The sequence below is a fragment of the Lampris incognitus genome, chromosome 6, assembly GCF_029633865.1.
Source record: "Lampris incognitus isolate fLamInc1 chromosome 6, fLamInc1.hap2, whole genome shotgun sequence".
Taxonomy (NCBI): domain Eukaryota; kingdom Metazoa; phylum Chordata; class Actinopteri; order Lampriformes; family Lampridae; genus Lampris; species Lampris incognitus.
The window spans coordinates 55169386-55188715 of record NC_079216.1 but is presented as its reverse complement, the minus strand read 5'-3'; the positions used below and the strand labels follow the sequence as shown (position 1 = coordinate 55188715).

At 44.5% G+C, this 19330-nt stretch overlaps 1 protein-coding gene across 2 annotated transcripts in view; it reads left to right on the top strand.

The window, feature by feature from the left end:
- The window catches only part of srgap1a (SLIT-ROBO Rho GTPase activating protein 1a), a 165474-nt gene that overhangs the window by 124239 nt on the left and 21905 nt on the right, over positions 1 to 19330 (top strand). For both annotated transcript variants that reach the window (XM_056281221.1, XM_056281220.1), the window contains exons 11-17: positions 1790 to 1817; positions 4508 to 4541; positions 7506 to 7566; positions 8360 to 8437; positions 9552 to 9686; positions 14595 to 14700; positions 14985 to 15209. In XM_056281221.1, coding sequence (XP_056137196.1) covers positions 1790 to 1817; positions 4508 to 4541; positions 7506 to 7566; positions 8360 to 8437; positions 9552 to 9686; positions 14595 to 14700; positions 14985 to 15209 — 667 coding nt within the window. The remainder of the gene's footprint in view (positions 1 to 1789; positions 1818 to 4507; positions 4542 to 7505; positions 7567 to 8359; positions 8438 to 9551; positions 9687 to 14594; positions 14701 to 14984; positions 15210 to 19330) is intronic.

The following is a 19330-nucleotide window of genomic DNA, read 5'->3' as shown; positions in this document are numbered from 1 at the left end:
GCAGTCACTGGGCGGCAGGCGGGGAGACACCCTGGGCAGGCCGCCAGTCTATCACAGGGCTGACACACACACACACACACACACACACATTCACACCTAGGGACAATTTAGTACGGCCGACAACGTTTATTGAGAGAGAAAATCTCAATAAACGTTGAGTCCAGATGAATTGATTCAACTCTCTTAGATTTTCTTGACTGGATTATTGAGCATGCATTAAGACAATTTCTTCAGTAATTCAACCCATCAGCAAACCTGGAAGTACGTTTTCACATTCACAGGTTGCCGACCAGTGACACCACCAACGGACACAATTTCTGTGACATGCAGAAGACGGATTAGTATTATGGTTGCTAATGTTGACTATCTCAATTGTTCCCCTTTAAACTGCAGTTTATCTATATGACAGTAAAGCTGTCATCGTTTTCCTACTTTCTTCATCAGGCTAAAGGTCCTACATGGTAAAGCCACAGCTTGGGGGACTGCAGGGTTTCGTTATCCGCCTTAGTCATTGATTTGCCGCTAACTTAATGCATTCAAGCATTAGCAAGGCTGTGGTTATTACAGCGGGCTCCCCTTGTTCTACATTGGTGGGATCTCCTCAGGGCCCCTCATTAATCTACTGTCAACATGGAGTGTATCTGTCCTCCATTGTGCGACTCAGAAGAACACAGGCAGCAGGCTCGGTGGTCTCGGTGAACCTTTCTGCTTCATTAGTAATGGAGTCCTGCAGTAAATGTGGAGGAGAAAAGTCCCTGTCTTCTCTGTTCCTACATGGTCTGTAATCGTTTGGTCAGTGGATCAGAGTGCTGTATATGGTCATGGGACCACACGTCCACAATTTCGAAGTTGCTCCTGTGGTCCCAATTATTTTTGGGGTTATTTTGTGATTGGCCATTGTTATTAACATCGATTTGTCTGAAGCTGTGGCTTTCTATGTGTTCTGATAATGATGTGTGTATGTATGTATTTGTGTTGGGTGTGTTTGTGTGTGTGTGCGTGTGTCTGTGTGTGTGTGTGAGAGAGTGTGTGCGTGTGTGTGTATGTGTGTTTTTATCCATGTGTGTCTAAGTGAAATGTATTTGGAGTTGGGGTGTCCATTTCCTACCAACACGGGGATCGTCAGTTCGAATCCCCGCATTACCTCCGGCTTGGTCAGGTATCCCTACAGACAAAATTGGCCGTGTCTACGGGTGGGAAGCCGGATGTGGGTATGTGTTCTGGTCACTGCACTAGCACCTCCTCTGGTCGGTGGGGGCGCCTGTTGGGGGGGGGGGGGCTGGGGGGGGAATAGCATGATCCTCCCATGTGCTACGTCCCTCTGGTGAAACTCCTCACTGTCAGGTGAAAAGAAGCGGCTGGCGACTCCACATGTATCGGAGGAGGCATGTGGTAGTCTGCAGCCCTCCCCTGGATCGGCAGAGGGGGTGGAGCAGTGACCAGGACGGCTCAGAGGGCAGGGTGATTGGCGAGGTACAATTGGGGAAAGAAAAAAGGGGGAGAAATAAAAAAAAAAAGTATTTGGAGTTGTTTGTACTGTAGCGTTTTGTAAAGTGGTCTCACAAGTTACAAATGTTAGATTGTACGTTATAAAGTCCTGAATGATTGTGTGTGTGTGTGTGTGTGTGTGTGTGTGTGTGTGTGTGTGCACGCATGGAAGGCCAGCGGTTGTGGGCAGATGGCAGGTCTTAAATGCTTCACCAGTCTTATGTGCAATGCACCTCTGGGACCTCAGAGACAGGTCCTGGCCTGTCTACAACGTTAACCTCCCCTTTCTCCTTACCTACAGGTCACAGAGCCGACTACATGACCACGAGGTAAACCACATCTTACACACATAAAAGCACACGCTAACACATACACACACAATCTCAATCAGATACACGCGCACACACATCAAGCCATACTGCAGTTAGAATATACACACAATAAATTCTTTTGACGTGGGAAAAGCTCATGTGAAATGCCCTCTGATCATGAAAGCAGAGGAATCCATAGCTTTAGATCTGTTGGCCGATAACAGCCTTGGAGAGCAGTGAGTTTATGTACCCCACCCCACCCCCATCCCACCTCATTCTCTCCGCTATATTTACCCATATGCCCAGCTTGACATAATGTTGTGTGGTTATTGTCACCTCTTCGACGTCAATGTACATTCTGTCCAAACCATGTGTAGTGGAGTCAGCATGGGGGCCTTTTTATTTTTCTTTCAATTCATTTTACTGTTAAAAGGATTAGACAGCAATAAAATAGATAAGTAGCGTGTTATATGAAAATGAAAAAAAAAATTAAGAGGGCAGTTTTAATTCAAAATTTTTGTAGCAAATTGTAGCAGTTGTAGCAAATAGCATTTTAGAGCAGATGGTTTGATTTTGTGGATTTTAATGTAGGTATTCCTATGTGAACTGCCTTTTTTTTATCTTTTGCATGATTTGAAATACAGCAGGCGGCACAATGGCGCAGTGGTTAGCACGGTCGCCTCACAGCAAGAAGGTCCTGGGTCTGAGCCCCGGGGTAATCCAACCTTGGGGGTCGTCCCAGGTTGTCCTTTGTGTGGAGTTTGCATGTTCTCCCCGTGTCTGTGTGGGTTTCCTCTGGGTGCTCCGGTTTCCTCCCATAGTCCAAAGACATGTAGGTCAGGTGAATCGGCTGTACTAAATTGTCCCTAGGTATGTGTGTGTGTGTGTGTGTGTGTGTGTGTGTGTGTGTGTGTGTGTGTGTGTGTGTGTGTGTGTGTGTGTGTGAGAGTGAGTGAGTGAGTGAGAGAGAGATGGCCTGGCGGCTTGTCCAGGGTGTCTCCCCGCTTGCCGCCCAATGACTGCTGGGATAGGCTCCAGCATCCCTGAGAGCAGGATAAGCGGTTCGGATAATGGATGGATGGATGGATGAACTACAGCAATGGCAGTTGTTTAATAAAACCTAGATATGTGGGGAAGGTTGACGGCATGAATAATGTGAGGTTAGGACAGATGTATAGATTTATTTGTGTTGCAAAGATTCTGTCTTTCCTGTTAGCTCATCAGTATTTACAGTTATTATTTGGGCTACAAAGCAAAATGGTTCCATCTGCCATCACGAGACACGAGGTGGTGGCAAATAAAGTGGGGATTTTTTCCATGTTATTTTTCTTTCGTCCAGATTTCACAGGTGACCTTCAAAAGAAGCCACATTGCATTAGCAACACGCTCACATACACACGCTCACATACACATGCTTTTATTTGCACAAATTAAAACAGATAGCATTCACGCAGGGCCCTGTCATGGGGTGGACCCTACCACATACGGAGCTCCCTGTGGGTTTGATATTTCAGTGACCTATGATATTTTGCAAAAAAGAAAAAGGCATTATATCAGAGGCATATCTAAACTTTATGCAGGTTAAAGTCCGTTAAAGTTAACCGTGGCTCGATCATTGGTTTGTAGCATTGTGGGTGAATCATTTACCTATTTTGACCGCCATTGTAAATCATAAAAAGGATTTTTAGAAGCTAAGCAACCACCACCTCCATCCGTGTTGATTGCGGTGAAGGTAATATTTATTGGTGAATAGCCTGTCCGAATCTAAACTGTTTCAAAGCAAAAAATACATGTTTGTTTGATATCTGTTATAACATGTTCTCTACCTTCTAGGCCTCCGAACTTGCCATTCAAATTCCACACTGGGACTCGGCGGGCTCGACCCCGTTCTATTTTTAATGTTAGGTTATTTAATGGCAATTTGGAATCATTTATCGAGGTACAGATCATCTTTGACGTCTCATTTCCATTTAGCTACCCTGTCTCATTCTTGCTTTCTGGCCATTTGGATGGGTTTCTCCAAAGCATCTCCACTCCAATAAGTACTGTCTGGTGGCAGTACAAAGGCAAACAGCCTCTTTGTGCTAGGATGGTTTTTGGAAAACTTTACCATGAGTCAGTGAGTTTCTGACAATCTGACTCTGGCTTGCCTCAAACTTCTGGGTGGCACTTGGTTGGAGGACTAGAGGAGAGGGAGTTGGAGGGATAAACACTTGTCTTTTTCAGCAAAACCCCCAGTCACTGCTGACATGCCATCACTGAGCTGCTGGGCTTTAGCAGACTCTCACTCACTCTCTCTCTCTCTCTCTCTCTCTCTCTCTCTCTCTCTCTCTCTCTCTCTCTCTCTCTCTCTCTCTCTCTCTCTCTCTCTCTCTCTCTCTCTCTCTCTCTCTCTCTCTCTCTCTCTCTCTCTCTCTCTCTCTCTCATCTCTCTCATATACACATGCTGCACACACAGCAGCCGGTGAAAAACAATAGTATAAGAGGTACAGCCTCCCTCCAGCCCCCTTCATACCTCTCAACGGCGACTCTCTAGGGTATTTTCCTTGTACTGACGTCTTGCAGCCATTTCCTTTGTGTTTGATGTCAGCACAAGGTGGAGTGACGGGGCACCTCTGGTTAAGCTTTGGTGGGCAGCTGCTGTGGTCCTAATCTGGGTCTTGCTTATCTTCTTCCTTTTTTTCTGCTCTTTCCACAACTCCTTCTAGCCGGGGACGACGGAACTCACATGCCCGACATCAGGTATAGAGCTTAAGGCCTTTCTGCATGCTGGAGGAGAAGGGGAGTTGGGGTGATGCTGCTTGCTGAAACACATTTCCCTTCTCTCTTTTATAGAGATGTGAAACAGTCCTGTGATAAGGGTATGGACCTGCAAAGTGAAAACACTGGTTGACTTCAATGATCACCATGAAGGAGGTGGTCTTTTATCCTCGTTAACTGTGATGGCAACTGAGTATATAAGTAGCAACAACAAAAATGCATCTACAGTGGTTAAAGGTATAATGGATGCGCCTCTACAGCTAAATGGGGGGCTGTGACAACAAGAGCACTTGACTGACAGCAAGAAATGTGACATGGCTCGCCATCGGGTCAACATTGAGTATTTATTTGAGAAACCGAAGCAACTGAAAGCTTCATAAGGAAGTGAAAGTAATGCAGCATTGGTTGGTTTTCTCATTCACAAGTAATAAATTGGACAAAGTTCACCAAGTCTGACTAAAACAACAGCATAAGTTGTGTGAACAGCTGCTGTGTACATAATTTGTTGATTGTACCTTTAAGTTTAGGTAATGGCGGGGCGTCCGGGTAGCGTAGCGGTCTATTCCGTTGCCTACCAACACGGGGATCCCGGTTCGAATCCCCGTGTTGCCTCCGGCTTGGCCGTGCGTCCCTATGGACACAATTGGCTGTGTCTGCGGTTGGGTAGCCGGATGTGGGTATGTGTCCTGGTCGCTGCACTAGCGCCTCCTCTGGTCGGCCGTGGCGCCTGTTTGGGGAGGAGGGGGAACTGGGGGGGGGTAGCATTATCCTCCCACACGCTACGTCCCCCCGGCAAAACTCGTCACTGTCAGGTGAAAAGAAGCAGCTGGCGACTCCACATGTATCTGAGGAGGCATGTGGTAGTCTGCAGCCCTCCCCGGATCGGCAGAGGGGGTGGAGCAGTGACCAGGACGCCTCGGGAAGAGTTGGGTAATTGGACATGTACAATTGGAGAGAAAAATAAATAAATAAAGGTTTGGGTAGTGATTAAGTTCACTGTTAAGGTCAGGTAGTGGTTACTTAGCTCTGTCATCATGTTAACCAACAAAAGCGATTGGCTACTTGGATCGGCTCTGTTTTTGTAATGACACGGTTCCCGAGAGGTTACGTTTTGTCCATCCACTTCCAATCCAAAAAGGAACTCTTACTAACAAGCAATAATAACACAATACTGGCTGACAGCCCATTGAAAATAGGTCCTTGCCCCAAAACATGGTACTGTTTCATGTCTCTTTTCATGCCCTGCCATTAACAACTGTACCACTTTCTGTTTATAATGGACTATTTATGAATGTTTACATCTAATAACTGGCTTCTGTGAGTGGACTCAGACAGACTGGCTGACTTAAAATGTTCATGTCTTATTGAAAGTTATCAAACTCATTTCCTGATGTTAGTACTAAAACAGTGTACTTTAAACTATGGGTAATAGACCTGTTTCACAAACATGGCCAATGTACTTCCAGTAGGGTAAAGAGTGAGTCTCCACATTGCCTTCGATGCCCTTGATCAAATCCATTTGTTGTAGTCCTGCAGCCGTTTGACAACAGAATCGTACAGATATGTCAGTGACAACACCTGTATTGTGTTATACGCTACACTGAAACACAAAATAAGTGATCGAAGATGGATTTGAAGACGAAAGAATGTTGGCTTTTTAACATTTCGGGCAGTGGAGAGAACCGACCTTTACCTTGCCAAGATGAAGCGGAAGTGCGGCAGCCATGTTTTAGCAAAAGGTCTGTTCGTTAACGCTGAGTGGGTACATTAAATGTATAGTTTAGTTTGTTTGTGCTGGAAATTTCTCAGTGCAGAATTTGAAACCCTTTAAACATCTCAAGTGGTATTGACTTTTCATCATCATCAGTTCCATAACCTATGGAGGTCGTAGGAGCGCAGCTGATGCCTCAACAATTGGTTGAGTCATCATTGTGTTTCAGTAGGGGGAGTACCTGGTGGTCCCTATCTCCTCTCCAGGTATGGATGGCCATTGGTTCACAGAGGAACTCATCCGCCCTTTGACAAGTTTTGTTTGTAGTCCTGCTGGGTGTCCACACACCCTCCTCACAACAACCCAAGGGTTGAAGTGTGGGTGCCGGTTTAGTCGTCGATGCCCTGACGGTTGCAGTTTAACATCATACCCAGTCAGAAAACAACCATGACTAGTCTCAGATATATCCAGAGTGATTTCATTACATAACGCTGCAGCAGACAAGCCTCTCGGCCCATCACTACTGCAGTTCATTGCAACAGTATCTTTTTTTTCTTTTTCTTTTTTTTTTGCATGGTTTGTTGTTTTTAGGCCATGTGTATCCCCCCCAAGGGCTGTAAACAGATCCACTGTATCATTCAAAGCATGTGCCAAGCCCCTGTCCAACGCTGAGCTGCAGGAGCAGCTGGCACCGAGGCAAAACATCAAGACGAGTCCAGATCTGTTGCCCGTCCGAGTGAAAGAGAAGTGTGTTTGCTCTGAGGGGGACAGCACCTCTCCTCTAATCTCACCACCCTTGCCCTCAGCGCCATGTCGAGTGTGTTGCTCTTTACATAAGCCCTCCCTCAGTTATCAAGGCCTGTAGGACACTCTTGATATTTGGCATAGCTTGATACGGACACTATTTTTAGTGTGGCCGAAGCCCAATTGAAATGTGCTAGATATCAAGCTAGTACAAACCTCTTTATTGTGACTGAGGGGTCATTTCTGAAATTTTAGGTTTTGGTTTTTTTTGTGAGTGATAAGACTGTAGATATAAACTATAGTCTGTCTCAGTCTGTCTCGGTACAATCTCAGCATGATAAACCTCACATTCTGTCTTCGCCCACTAATTTACAGCATATTCATCCAAGTATATTGGCAACATCACATAGACCTGTTTTGTCGTGTATAAACAAAGTGAAAATTATCTGTGATCTGATATTTTGGTGCTTTTGTTTCATTTACCGACAAAGGACTCTGGACAAGCTATCCCCCGCGTGGTTGAAAGTTGCATCCGTTTCATAAATCTGTATGGTGAGTTGTGCTTCCTTTTGGTTCTTCTTATGGACAGACCAAATCATATCCGGCTGAACTTGAATGCTGATTAATTCCTCTCTTTCTCTCTCTGAAAAGCTCATCAGCTGATTACAGCCCTCCTCACTCTGCTTCTTTCCAAGTTCAGTCAAGGGTGACACTCCAGCAATTTCCAAATGCTAATTGTTTGGGCATGTACACGTTTTCATGTCGGTGTAATTCGTTCCATTTTAGTCACAGTTTATGGGTAAGCGTATGCAGAGTCCACCCTGTTTCCAGTGGACTTGAGAAGGCCACTAGCACTTAACATCCTAGACAGACAGACAGACCAGCCTGGCATCGAACCCTTGATAGGTTATAGTATTGATCTGAACCACATTAATAAAAAGTCTCACAGAACATGTGGGCTTAAAACGTTTATAGCTTGGCAGTACCTAAGTTTTCACAAGGTCAGCTGCGGTTTCTTGACCAAACAGTCATCTCCAAGAGGCGGACTAATTATGCTAATTCCTGGCCTTTGACCTCTCCTCTTATTAAATCCCTAATCCCAGTTGGAGGACATTGTAGTTGACTGCAGTCTCTCTCTCACACAATTAATTATCCTTAATGAGAAAAGTGAAGGGGCTTAACAAACAGGATGGGCTTCTTAGCTCAGATGAAAGTGGGGGGTTTTCTCGATGGCTGTGGCTGTTGAGGTGGTGTTTCACGTGCTGACGTTGTGTGTCTCGGTTTTTCTTTGGCCTTCTTTTTTTCTCCTTTTGCCTTGCCCTCTTTTCTTTCTTTCACTTCCTAGGCCTCCAACATCAGGGGATATTCCGTGTGTCTGGATCGCAGCTGGAAGTCAATGACATCAAGAACTCATTTGAAAGAGGTATAAATATATCCTAAGCAACATCCATCCATTATCCAAACCGCTTATCCTGCTCTCAGGGTTGTGAGGATGCTGGAGCCTATCCCAGCAGTCGTTGGGCGGCAGGCGGGGAGACACCCTGAACAGGCCGCCAGGCCATCACACAGGGCCCATGCACACACACACACACACACACATTCATTCATACCTAAGGACAATTTAGTATGGCCGATTCACCTGACCTACATGTCTTTGGACTGTGGGAGGAAACCGGAGAATCCGGAGGAAACCCACGCAGACACGGGGAGAACATGCAAATGCCATACAGAGGACGACCCGGGACGACCCCCCAAGTATGGACTGCCCCGGGGCTCGAACCCAGAACCTTCTTGCTGTGAAGCGACCGTGCTAACCACTGCGCCACCGTGCCGCCCTCCTAAGCAATATATTTGTGATTTTTTTTTTTTCCCTGACATTGATTTTGTCAAATGTTTGGTACAATGAAATCCTTTTCACTTAAAGTTACAATTTTGATACCAGTTTTGACACCACCACTGGATTGTTTCAGACAATAGCTAATCAACAAATTTCTAAACCATGAACTGTTTTGTAGCTTCTCATTTTAATGGTTGCGGTCAGGTGGGCCTTCTATGTGACAAGTGACACATTGCGTATAGTTCTGTTTTTAGATGTAGGAGCCAAATGTGAAAGAAAATGGCAGTGAAATTTGAATAAGAAGCAAAGTTTTAGCTGGTAAGCAGATATGATGTCACAAGCTCATAAACAAACTTAGATACAGCAACATCATTGGCTTAAACTCGGGTTTAACCACATAAAAGCACAGTTAAATAGGAAACGGATTGATTTTGAGTGGATTTCTATGGTTCCGCTTAAACATCACTGCATTTACTTCATATGAACATAAGAAATCAAACAGAAATGCAGATTCTTCACGATTATGACTTTGACTATAAATTATGGTGCCCCGTTTGGACCCGACTGAGTAAAGCTCTTAAATCAGCGATGTTGTAGGATTATGGCAGAGGAGATGTCTCACATGAAGTCCTATGTATTTCAAACTGATGGTTTCCTAAGAATGCAGAGCTGAACTGCTTCCCTTGTTCCCTTGTCTTAGGAAACGACCCTCTTGCTGATGATGAGAACAACCATGACATCAACTCTGTGGCTGGCGTTCTCAAACTTTATTTCCGGGGTTTGGAGAACCCCCTTTTTCCGAAGGAGAGGTTCAATGACCTGCTCTCCTGCATCAGTAAGGACCTGCACTAGCATGTCTTTGTTTTTCTTGTTCTCATCTCACCGCCTCAGTGAGGTACTTTTATGCTGGAGTGACATCTCCACACTATAACACTCATTTCACATTCGGGCGCTCATGAGTAATTGAGTAGCTTGATTAAGCTGATTACAAAAAACACTTAAAGCTTAGTTTAACATCTTTATGGGTGTCTAAACATGTTTGCACATGTAGAACAACCACGTAGGGTATTGAAGCGTTCAGGCAATCATTACTATTGCACGCAGATGGCGCAGTGAATTATTTGCGTCGAGAAAATAGAGGAAAGCAAAGGCGTACAAAAAAAAAGAGGCGGGAGCCAAAAAGTGACAGAAAATGTCCAAAGTTGAGGACCATTTTCAACTAAAATGCAAAGACGATGCAGTGTTCTGTGAGCATGCTGCAGCACCTCAACCAAGAGCATCTTGCCTGCAAATTTATAGTCTTATTTGATTGACGCCTCTACACTCAAGGTCAACTTACATCAAAAGATGTAATAAAACAGGGCGCCCGGGTAGCATAGCGGTCTATTCCGTTGCCTACCAACACGGAGATTGCTGGATCGAATCCCTGTGTTACCTCCGGCTTGGTTGGGCGTCCCTACAAACACAATTGGCTGTGTCTGTGGGTGGGGAGCCAGATGTGGGTATTGTCCTGGTTGCTGCACTAGCGCCTCCTCTGGTCGGTTGGGGCGCCTGTTCATGGGGGAGGGGGAATAAGATGTAATAAAACAAGGACTGCATAAGAACATAGACCAGAAATAAAAAGTATATCACATCAAAAAGAGGGAGATATCATTACTGTGGGCAACAGGGGGAACCTGAGGGTACATTTTGGCCAGGGTGAATTTTATGTGAGATTGTTGCTCTTGGATAAAAGACTTGAAAGTACTTTTTTCTTTTCCAATTACCTCGATTAATCATCAGAATACCTGAGAGATTACTCAGTGACCAAACTAGTCATTGGTGACAGCCCTAACTTTGCATTGTGACACATCTTTTCCCTACCGTTTAGTGAATTTTCATTAAGCTCCATATCAAGAGCCGTTTTCTGGATAGCTCCTGAGGGTGGCTAGTGATTGAATGGCTGATTCATGTTTTCCTGGATGCATTCTCGACTGTGCTTGAGTCAGAGGGAAGTCTTTTCACGACACCCTCTCTGTGTTCACCGGGAACCCGCTCATTGTGACTCATTTGTTCAGCGGCGTTCACATGCTTTCTGTGGGGGAACTTATAAACGCTGTAATTATCCAGCCGTGGTGTTTGCATCGACAGAATGGGCCCGTGTTTCCTGTCTATCTGACTGACTGTGCATGAATAGCACATTTATAGTACTTGGTTCAGTGCTGAGAAGAGTATTATCTCTTGTAAGTGACACAACACTGACCATGCCTACAGTACAGTGATGGAATTCACAAATGGCACACAACACTGACCAGCCATTATGTGTCGAGACGCATAGATTGCCCTTTTACTGTAAAGCGGTCTCACACACTTCAGTCCGGGGTTTGTGTTCCTTTGTCTGATCTCATTAAACGTGAAGTGGGCTAGCTTAGAGGGAGGACAAGGCTACATTAAAGAACAATACGCCGAGTTACATGGCGACATGTGCTGTAGTGGCTTGTGGAACTTTGACATGTGGCTTTACTTTACACAAGAGGTTGTGTGGGTGGGTGTTTGCAAGTGAGTGTGTGTGCATGCATGCATGTGTGTGTGTGTTGCTTGATGGTCTTACACGCTAGTGACTGTACAATGTGTTCGTCAGCCTCCCTGGCATGTGTTTAAATGTTGGTGCGGGGTGAGAGATGGGGATTCCCTGTTTACGTTTGTCTGGCCAAACATACCAGTAATTGGAGTGCAGGCCCCACGCCTGATAAGCTCCACATTAAAAGCATTCTGTTTAGTTCATATGGCACATCTAAGCCAGAGTACCACTTTCCCCTTTTAATATTAGGTTCATATCACTTGACTGGGTTTTTGCATGAGCAGCATTTTGGCTTGTCTCTTTTTGTATGTACAGTTGCAAATACTTGCGATGTCTTCCCCTTCCGGGATTGGCAGTGAGGATATTTGTATGCTTGATATCAGTGGTGCTAAAAAATTGGGGGGGGGCGCAATTTACCTTGGCACAGCACACCTGACAGCTGCTTTAATGTGCATACAGTCACAGAGTTATTAAGAAGGACAATGTAGCTTACAGATTTTATCAGGGTTTGTAGACGGTGGATGATTGACAGTCGAGACGAGGCGTGATGGTGGGTGTGAACATGATTGACAGCCATGAAAATTGTCCAATCACATTAGATACAAAAACATTAAAACAATACCAATTCGCAAAAGTGGAAGTGTCTGGGGTGCACAGAACTGCGCTCCATGGAAAACCAATCAGACAGCAGCCTCAGGTCACCTGCTCCCCACAAGTTTGAGGGCTTACATAAGCTATCGTTTGGCCGGCACCCCTCACCCAGGAAGTATATGTATTCAGACAGGAATCAACCAAATACCATTTGGAACCAATATTTAATGGCTGCTGACAGGCGCTCACAGACTGAAAAACACTTTTATTTCATAATTATTTGCATTATACAGCTAAATTATATTTAACATGTTTCGGTAGATTTTCATCTCTTGATATTTGAAGGGGGTGGCGCCCCAGCGCCCTGTACTGGCCAGCCACCACTGCTTGATATATGTGTGTGTTGAGGTTTCCCTTTAAATAGCCGCTTCTGAGTTGCTCAGGAGCCATGCAGAAACCCAGTTAGGCACTCGTGTAAGATAAAATATACCACCAGTATCCCCAGAAGCCCAAATCCCAGATGGTGTAAAGTGGTTGGAGGGTGACAAGGCTATTTTTGGCAGCTGTAGCCGCCCAAGCTCAACTAAGTAAAAAGGGCTGGTTCAAACTTTAGAAAGTGGAACCATATTTGAAGACCCACAGAGTGCGAGTGTTTGAGAACTCACACTCCGGTGAAAAATCAAGACATAAAATTGTTTGTTTCTCTAGTTATTGCGATCGATGATCATTAACCTTTTGTGAGCGCGTTTGAAAGTGGATGTGAGAACGTTATTTTGTTTCTAATACGCACTTTACTAGCAGAAAAGAATGAATTACAGTGAAAGGAAGGGAAATGAGAACAGTTTTATCTAGTTATTGTTTTCAATTGAAGCAGGATGAGCCACTCAATGTCGTTGTTGTCAGGTGGTAAATGATGAGGGCAGACTTTCTGTACCCCGTCCTCTTCCCCCTCATCTTGCTTATCCTCTTCCTCCGTCTCTGCCTTTATGGTGACAGTATTAATCCTGACAACTACACCTCCATTGGCCTTTAGACTATTGCTTTAGCACACAAGCATGTGTGAAAACAAACGCAATATGCAATGCAAAGTCACTGCATGCATGCAACATGCATGCAGTGACTGTAAACCATATATCGTCCAGTCACCAGTCATTCAGACCATCCACCTTCTTTTTTTCTGCATGTCATTGCGCACACACACACGCACACACACAGTTATGTATTGCTGCATTACTAATTCTTTGCTACTCTGGCACAGCCATTTCTTCTAAGTGATTGCCTCATCTTTAATAAGCTTTTCTATTTATAACCAGAGGAACTGGTGTGGTGAGCATCAATAAGTGGGCAACATCAAATGGATGAGTGCCATTAAGTTTGCAGCGCTGGGGAGGGCGTCCGGGTGACGTAGCGGTCTATTCCGTTGCCTACCAACACAGGGATCACCGGTTCGAATCCCCGTGTTACCTCCGGCTTGGTCGGGCGTCCCTACAGATACAATGATTGATCTGCAGGTGGGAAGCGGGATGTGGGTAAGTGTCCTGGTCGCTGCAGTAGCGCCTCCTCTGGTCGGTCAGGGCGCCTGTTCAAGGGGGGGAACTGGGGGGGGGAATAGCGTGATCCTCCCACGCGCTACGTCCCCCTGGCGAAACTCATCATTGTCAGGTGAAAAGAAGCAGCTGGTGACTCCACATGTATCGGAGGAGGCATGTGGTAGTCTGCAGCCCTCCCCGGATCTGCAGAGGGGGTTGAGCAGAGACTGGGACGACTTGGAAGAGTGGGGTAATTGGCCAAGTACAATTGGGGGAGAAATCCAAAAAAAAAAGTTTGCAGCGCTTCAGGGTGGCGTGTTGGACATGTTTTTGATCAGTAAAGGCCAACAAGAGTGGGGCCTGAATGTAACTTTGTGCCTGATCCACTGACATCCCCAAATGTGCACACATAAAACTACTGACCAAATTCTACACTGAAAGCATAACTATGAATGATTGAGCACTGAGCTAAATAAGTTATTGTAGTACTTAACTTTTTTTATAGTGTTTATGTCCTAAAACAGTGGTTCTCTGAACTTGTTGGACCAAGCACTGCCTCTGATCAAACCAAAGCATCCATAGCCACTATACTAAAAAACATTCAACTCGTCCACGGTGGTGTAGCGGTCTAAGCATCGGCTTTGTGTCGATGCAGTTGCCCACTGGGGACTGGGGTTCGCACCTCGGGTCTCGTCAGATCCGACTTTGGCCGGACTCGATGAAGCAGCGATAATTGGCAACGCTGTCTTCGGGAGGGGGGCGGAGTTGGCTTGTGTTCATCACATGAATGCGGCTCTGTGTGTGTCGGAAACAGCAGTGGTTCGGCCTGGATTCGCCTTGTCGCGAAAGTGGTGAGGCGTCTCCTTCGAGACTGCCGGCCGGAGAGATGCAGTTGGCGAACGCATGCAGTACGAGGGTGGGTGTTTGAACTAAAATGGGGATCGATTGGCCACTAAATTGGGAGGGGAAAAAAACGGAAAATCAGAAATAAATGTTGTTGTTTTTTTAAAAACACCATTCAACTCTTATGTAACTTGGTTTCTCTTTTTTTTTTTCTCTGTAGGAATAGAAAACTTGTACGAGAGAGCACTATATATCCGCAAGATCCTCCTGACTATACCCAGATCAGTGCTTATTGTCATGCGCTACCTCTTTGCCTTCCTCAACCAGTAAGTTACATAACATCGGTCTGTAAATCTTTAATATATTTAACTTGATTCCTCCATGTACAGGGGTGGTACCAAAACGTCTATGTGCTTAAAAAACCCCATTAAAGACAGCCAAGCCTACAAACGGTGATCTTTGATGATGTTTATCTTGCTGTTAGAGGTAAACTGAGCCTCTACTGAAATACTCAGTGCCATATTTCATTGCTGGGCGAACCCCCAAGCACTGACTTAATCTGTCTTGTCTCTGTCTATCTGGCTGCTTGTCTCTTTTCCCTGTTCCCAAGTCTGTCCCAGTACAGTGATGAAAACATGATGGACCCATACAATCTGGCCATCTGCTTCGGTCCCACACTCATGCCCACACCAGACAGCCAGGATCAGGTCTCTTGCCAGGCCCATGTCAATGAGATCATCAAGACCATCATCATTCACCACGAAACCATCTTCCCCGATGTCAAAGAGCTGGACGGGCCTGTCTATGAGAAGTGTATGGCAGGAGGAGACTATTGGTGAGATAAACAAACTTGTACAAACAATTACACAACCATTCAGTCACTATTATTATTAAATGCCAGCTACAGCGAGATACAGACACATGCATGCAACCAGTGTTCCCACGCATCCTGGAAAACCTGAAAATCCCCAGCCAGACCAGTTTTCGTCCTGGAAACACCTGGGCAATTACAGAATTGATCAGATGGCTTGCAAGTGTTATTAAGGTAATGGGAAATTGTAAAGTTACGTTGTGCTTTCGCCTGCTGAGATGGCATATTTTTTTAGCTGTGTTTTTAGTTGCTGAGATTGCACATCAGTGCTTGAAGTTTGGTGGGTATGTTCTGTGACCAGCCAAAAGTTACACAGCCCATTTAGAGACTGTTGAGGCTTCTTTAGATAGTTAATACTGAATAACATGACCTTCTGTGAACAATGGCGCTCATGTATAAACAAGCCTAAGTCATGGAAAATGTCCCTCAAATGTCCTGGAAAATTATTTCCAAGAGTGAGAACCCTGACACATAACCACATACCCATCCATAACTACAAATGTATTTTACACTTATTAGTATATTAGATGTTTAGCTGATGCTCTTATCGAGATTAACATATATATATGTAAACTCCAAGGCCACCCTGCCCCCATATGTCTTGAAGTAAATCACAATGTTTCAAGGTGACAGGTGATCCAGCAGTGAAACCCAAGATGAACATTTATTCTGATGAGGTCACAGGAACTGCGCAGATGTGCAAAATGAGATGCAGTGTTGAGGTCTGGAGATATAGGCATATGGTTTTCTTTGGTATTTTTTCCCCGTTCCATCCTTTACAGTAAATGGAATACAGGCACCCAGCCAAAGCCCCTTCATCTGGGACACAGTCAACAACAGCCGGTGTGTGCACTCGGGGGTTGAAGCTTAACGCTGCGCCTGGTCAGTAGTGTGTACCTATGGTTTATAATGTGACCATGCCACCTGATGAGGTGCCTGTGGTCAAGGAGCATTCATACTTAAGTTTTGGCTTTACATCGTAGGCTCCTGGTACTTTAGACTGAAACCATCGCTGTCATTAGCATGATCATGCTTCGATAAACAAGGACACATGGTGTCAGATGCAAAACACAACTGTTGTGTGGCTTTGTTGTCGAACAGGACGATATGGGATCATTTTCATAAGTTTGTAATCGGAAGTAAGGCTAATAGTGACAGCACATTTTCAACCGAGTACCTCTCCAAACATCATTGAAAGGGGTCATATCTTTGAATCTACACAGATGGCATAGCTGAAGATAAGACTAAATGTTGTGATGGAGTGAGTCAGAAGCCAAGTTCTTCTAAAAAGAGAGGATGATAAAGGTGAATTGCAGTACATACTGTTCCCTCCTCGGTAGAACAAACCAAAGCTCTTTCACATTTCCCCATTTATGAGAAGGGCTCCTCATTCCCTCATGATGAGTGTCATTTTCTCTACCCCTTCTTAAGTGCTCTTTCTCGCCCATATACTTTGTGTCAGTTAATCTGTCTCTTTCTCATACTTTCTATGTGTCACCCCCCCCCCCAAGTCATGGGCTGACAGCAGTTTATTCCCAGTTAGTGTTAATCACCCATCACAGTCAGATTGTGTGTCATGGAAAGGCACATTAAGCCCTGCAGAGGTTTGTTGTCTTGGCTCGTTTCCTCCGCTTCCTCCTGTAGAAGCGGAGACGGCCGCACCATTGGGGCTTTTCCACAACACGGCCAAATGGTTATGAGCACAGAAAGGAACCATTCTAATGGCATTTCCATTAGCACACGGTTTGACGTGGAACCCGTGCTTGTTTCTAGATTTTTGGCACTTTTTCTTTAAAGCTGCAATCCACAACATTTCTCGTCATTTTACCCATCTGGACCATGGAGTCAGGTTGCATAATAATCACTCATCTTAACTATGTTTAGAGACACTTTCCAGTCTCCTTACACAGCTTTTGTAATTTTTTTTGACAGGTTAGGACGAACATTGGTGCAGTGGCAAACATGTACATGTTGGAAAACAGCTCCAGCAGAAAAAACCGATTGAAACATGATGCCAATGTGGCGATGCTTCTGAGAGACAGACAATCAATTTAACTGTTGAACAATGAGGTGATGTAGTTTGATGACGTTCAGACTGCCTGCATTAACTTTGGTCTCAGGATTGAATTTTTACAAGGGTGTGGACTATTTACTGGTTAGCTGACTGCACAAGAGCCACAACAGCTGATTTTGTAGGTCAAGAAAACCACTTGCAACAGGTCTATTTCTCTCTGGCTCCTACATCCAACTATACTGGAACAACACTGTTCTACTGCAGTACTGTTCTATTGTGATTGATTGTCCAACAGAATCACCACATTGTTATCACATTTCAAATGGATAAAATAATCCAAAATCTTAACAACTGCAGCTTTAACCGCACTGAATGTGGCCAGACTTCGCCGGTGAGAGGATTTAATGACGTTGATATTCAATGATTGGTTTTCAGTCACATAACATCCGGTGACGCCACATTTGATACGGTTAAAGACATTTCCCTGGGAAAGAACCACCACTTTTGATCCTTTTGAAAAGCAAAAAGACACAGCGCAGTGTCTTTCTCTTGGGAAATGTCTTTGATACGGTGTTGATATCTTTCAGTGTTATTATTACAACCTGCACTGATCCTACAGTGCATACTTGAAATCACAATGAGCAGACGTTTGTGTTTTTTGATAAGAAAAGAAAACAAAATAAAAATGTTTTGAGTCCTTGTCCTGGTCGCTAAAGGCGATGTTGGCACCATTTTTGCTTGTGCATTATGTAAATGGACATGGCGTCATCTAGCATCAAATAACACTATCTCACTTGCTCTGCATACTGCTTTAGTACACCTTGAAAATAAAAATACCAGATGTCAGAGTGTTGTTAATTGATTACAGCTCTGCTTATAATACAATTGTACCATCCAAACTGGTTTTGAAACTCGGAGGTCTTGGTCTGGGCAATTCTATCTGTAATTGGCTATTTGATTTCCTGACAGACAGGCTCTGGACTGTGAGAATATGTAAAATATACTCATCTATATTAGTTCTTAGCCCCAGCGTCCATCAGGCAGTCTGTACAGTCTGTTTACACACGACTGTGTTGCCAAATATGACATAACAGCATCATTAAATTCGCAGATGACACCATGGTGATTGGACTTATCAGTGACAGTGATGAGAGGGCCTATAGGAGGGAAGTGGAAGATTTAACCATATGGTGCTATGATAGCAACCTCTCTCGAAATGTCAGCAAGACAAAAGAAATCATTGTTGACTTTAGAAAGATCAGAGAAATTTACATTCCTATTTCCATCAATGGGTCATCTGTTGAAATTGTGGACAGTTTTAGATTTCTCAGTTTACACATCACAGACACCCTCACATGGTCTCTCAACACCAATTGCATCCTCAAGAAGGCACAACAGAGGCTGTATTTTCTGAGGCATCCCAAGTTTTGATAGAGTACCAAAACTCTTATGAACTTTTATCACAGTACCATGGAGAGTGTCTTGACAGGCTGTATCACCGTATGGTTTGGCAACCTGCCTGCAGACTGCTTCAAAGGACTGTAAAGACAGCAGAGTAATAGTTTCTTTCCACAGGCAGTCAGGTTGCTGAACAGCTGACATACCCATATGCACCTTACGTTGTTGCATTATTGTGTACTTTTCCATCTTGTGTATATAATGTATGAATTCATGTGTACATAGTCTATGTATAGGTCTGTAGTTTTTTGGGATGGCGTGTCCTTTGTGTTAAAGCAGAGAGAGCCAGAGCACAAGGATTTCATTGTATTCCAATACACATGACAAGAAAGTTGAACTTGATTTACTGTAATCGTCGTAGTTTTTCTCTGAGACTTCTTAGTCCTGATTTCAGCTCCACAAACGATAACCATGCACATGATTCCTTTTTGGCACAGTGCAACACGCAAAGCACCTCATTATGACATTGGCACAATAATGGGGGGAGGTTTATGTTAGCATGGGAAGAGTTTGCCATTATGTTCCAGGCTATGGTAATCTGCGGAGATGTGAGCGGCATCACTACCAGTCTGTCTCAGCAGGGTGCCACAAAGGAGAGCATTCTCAGCTGGGC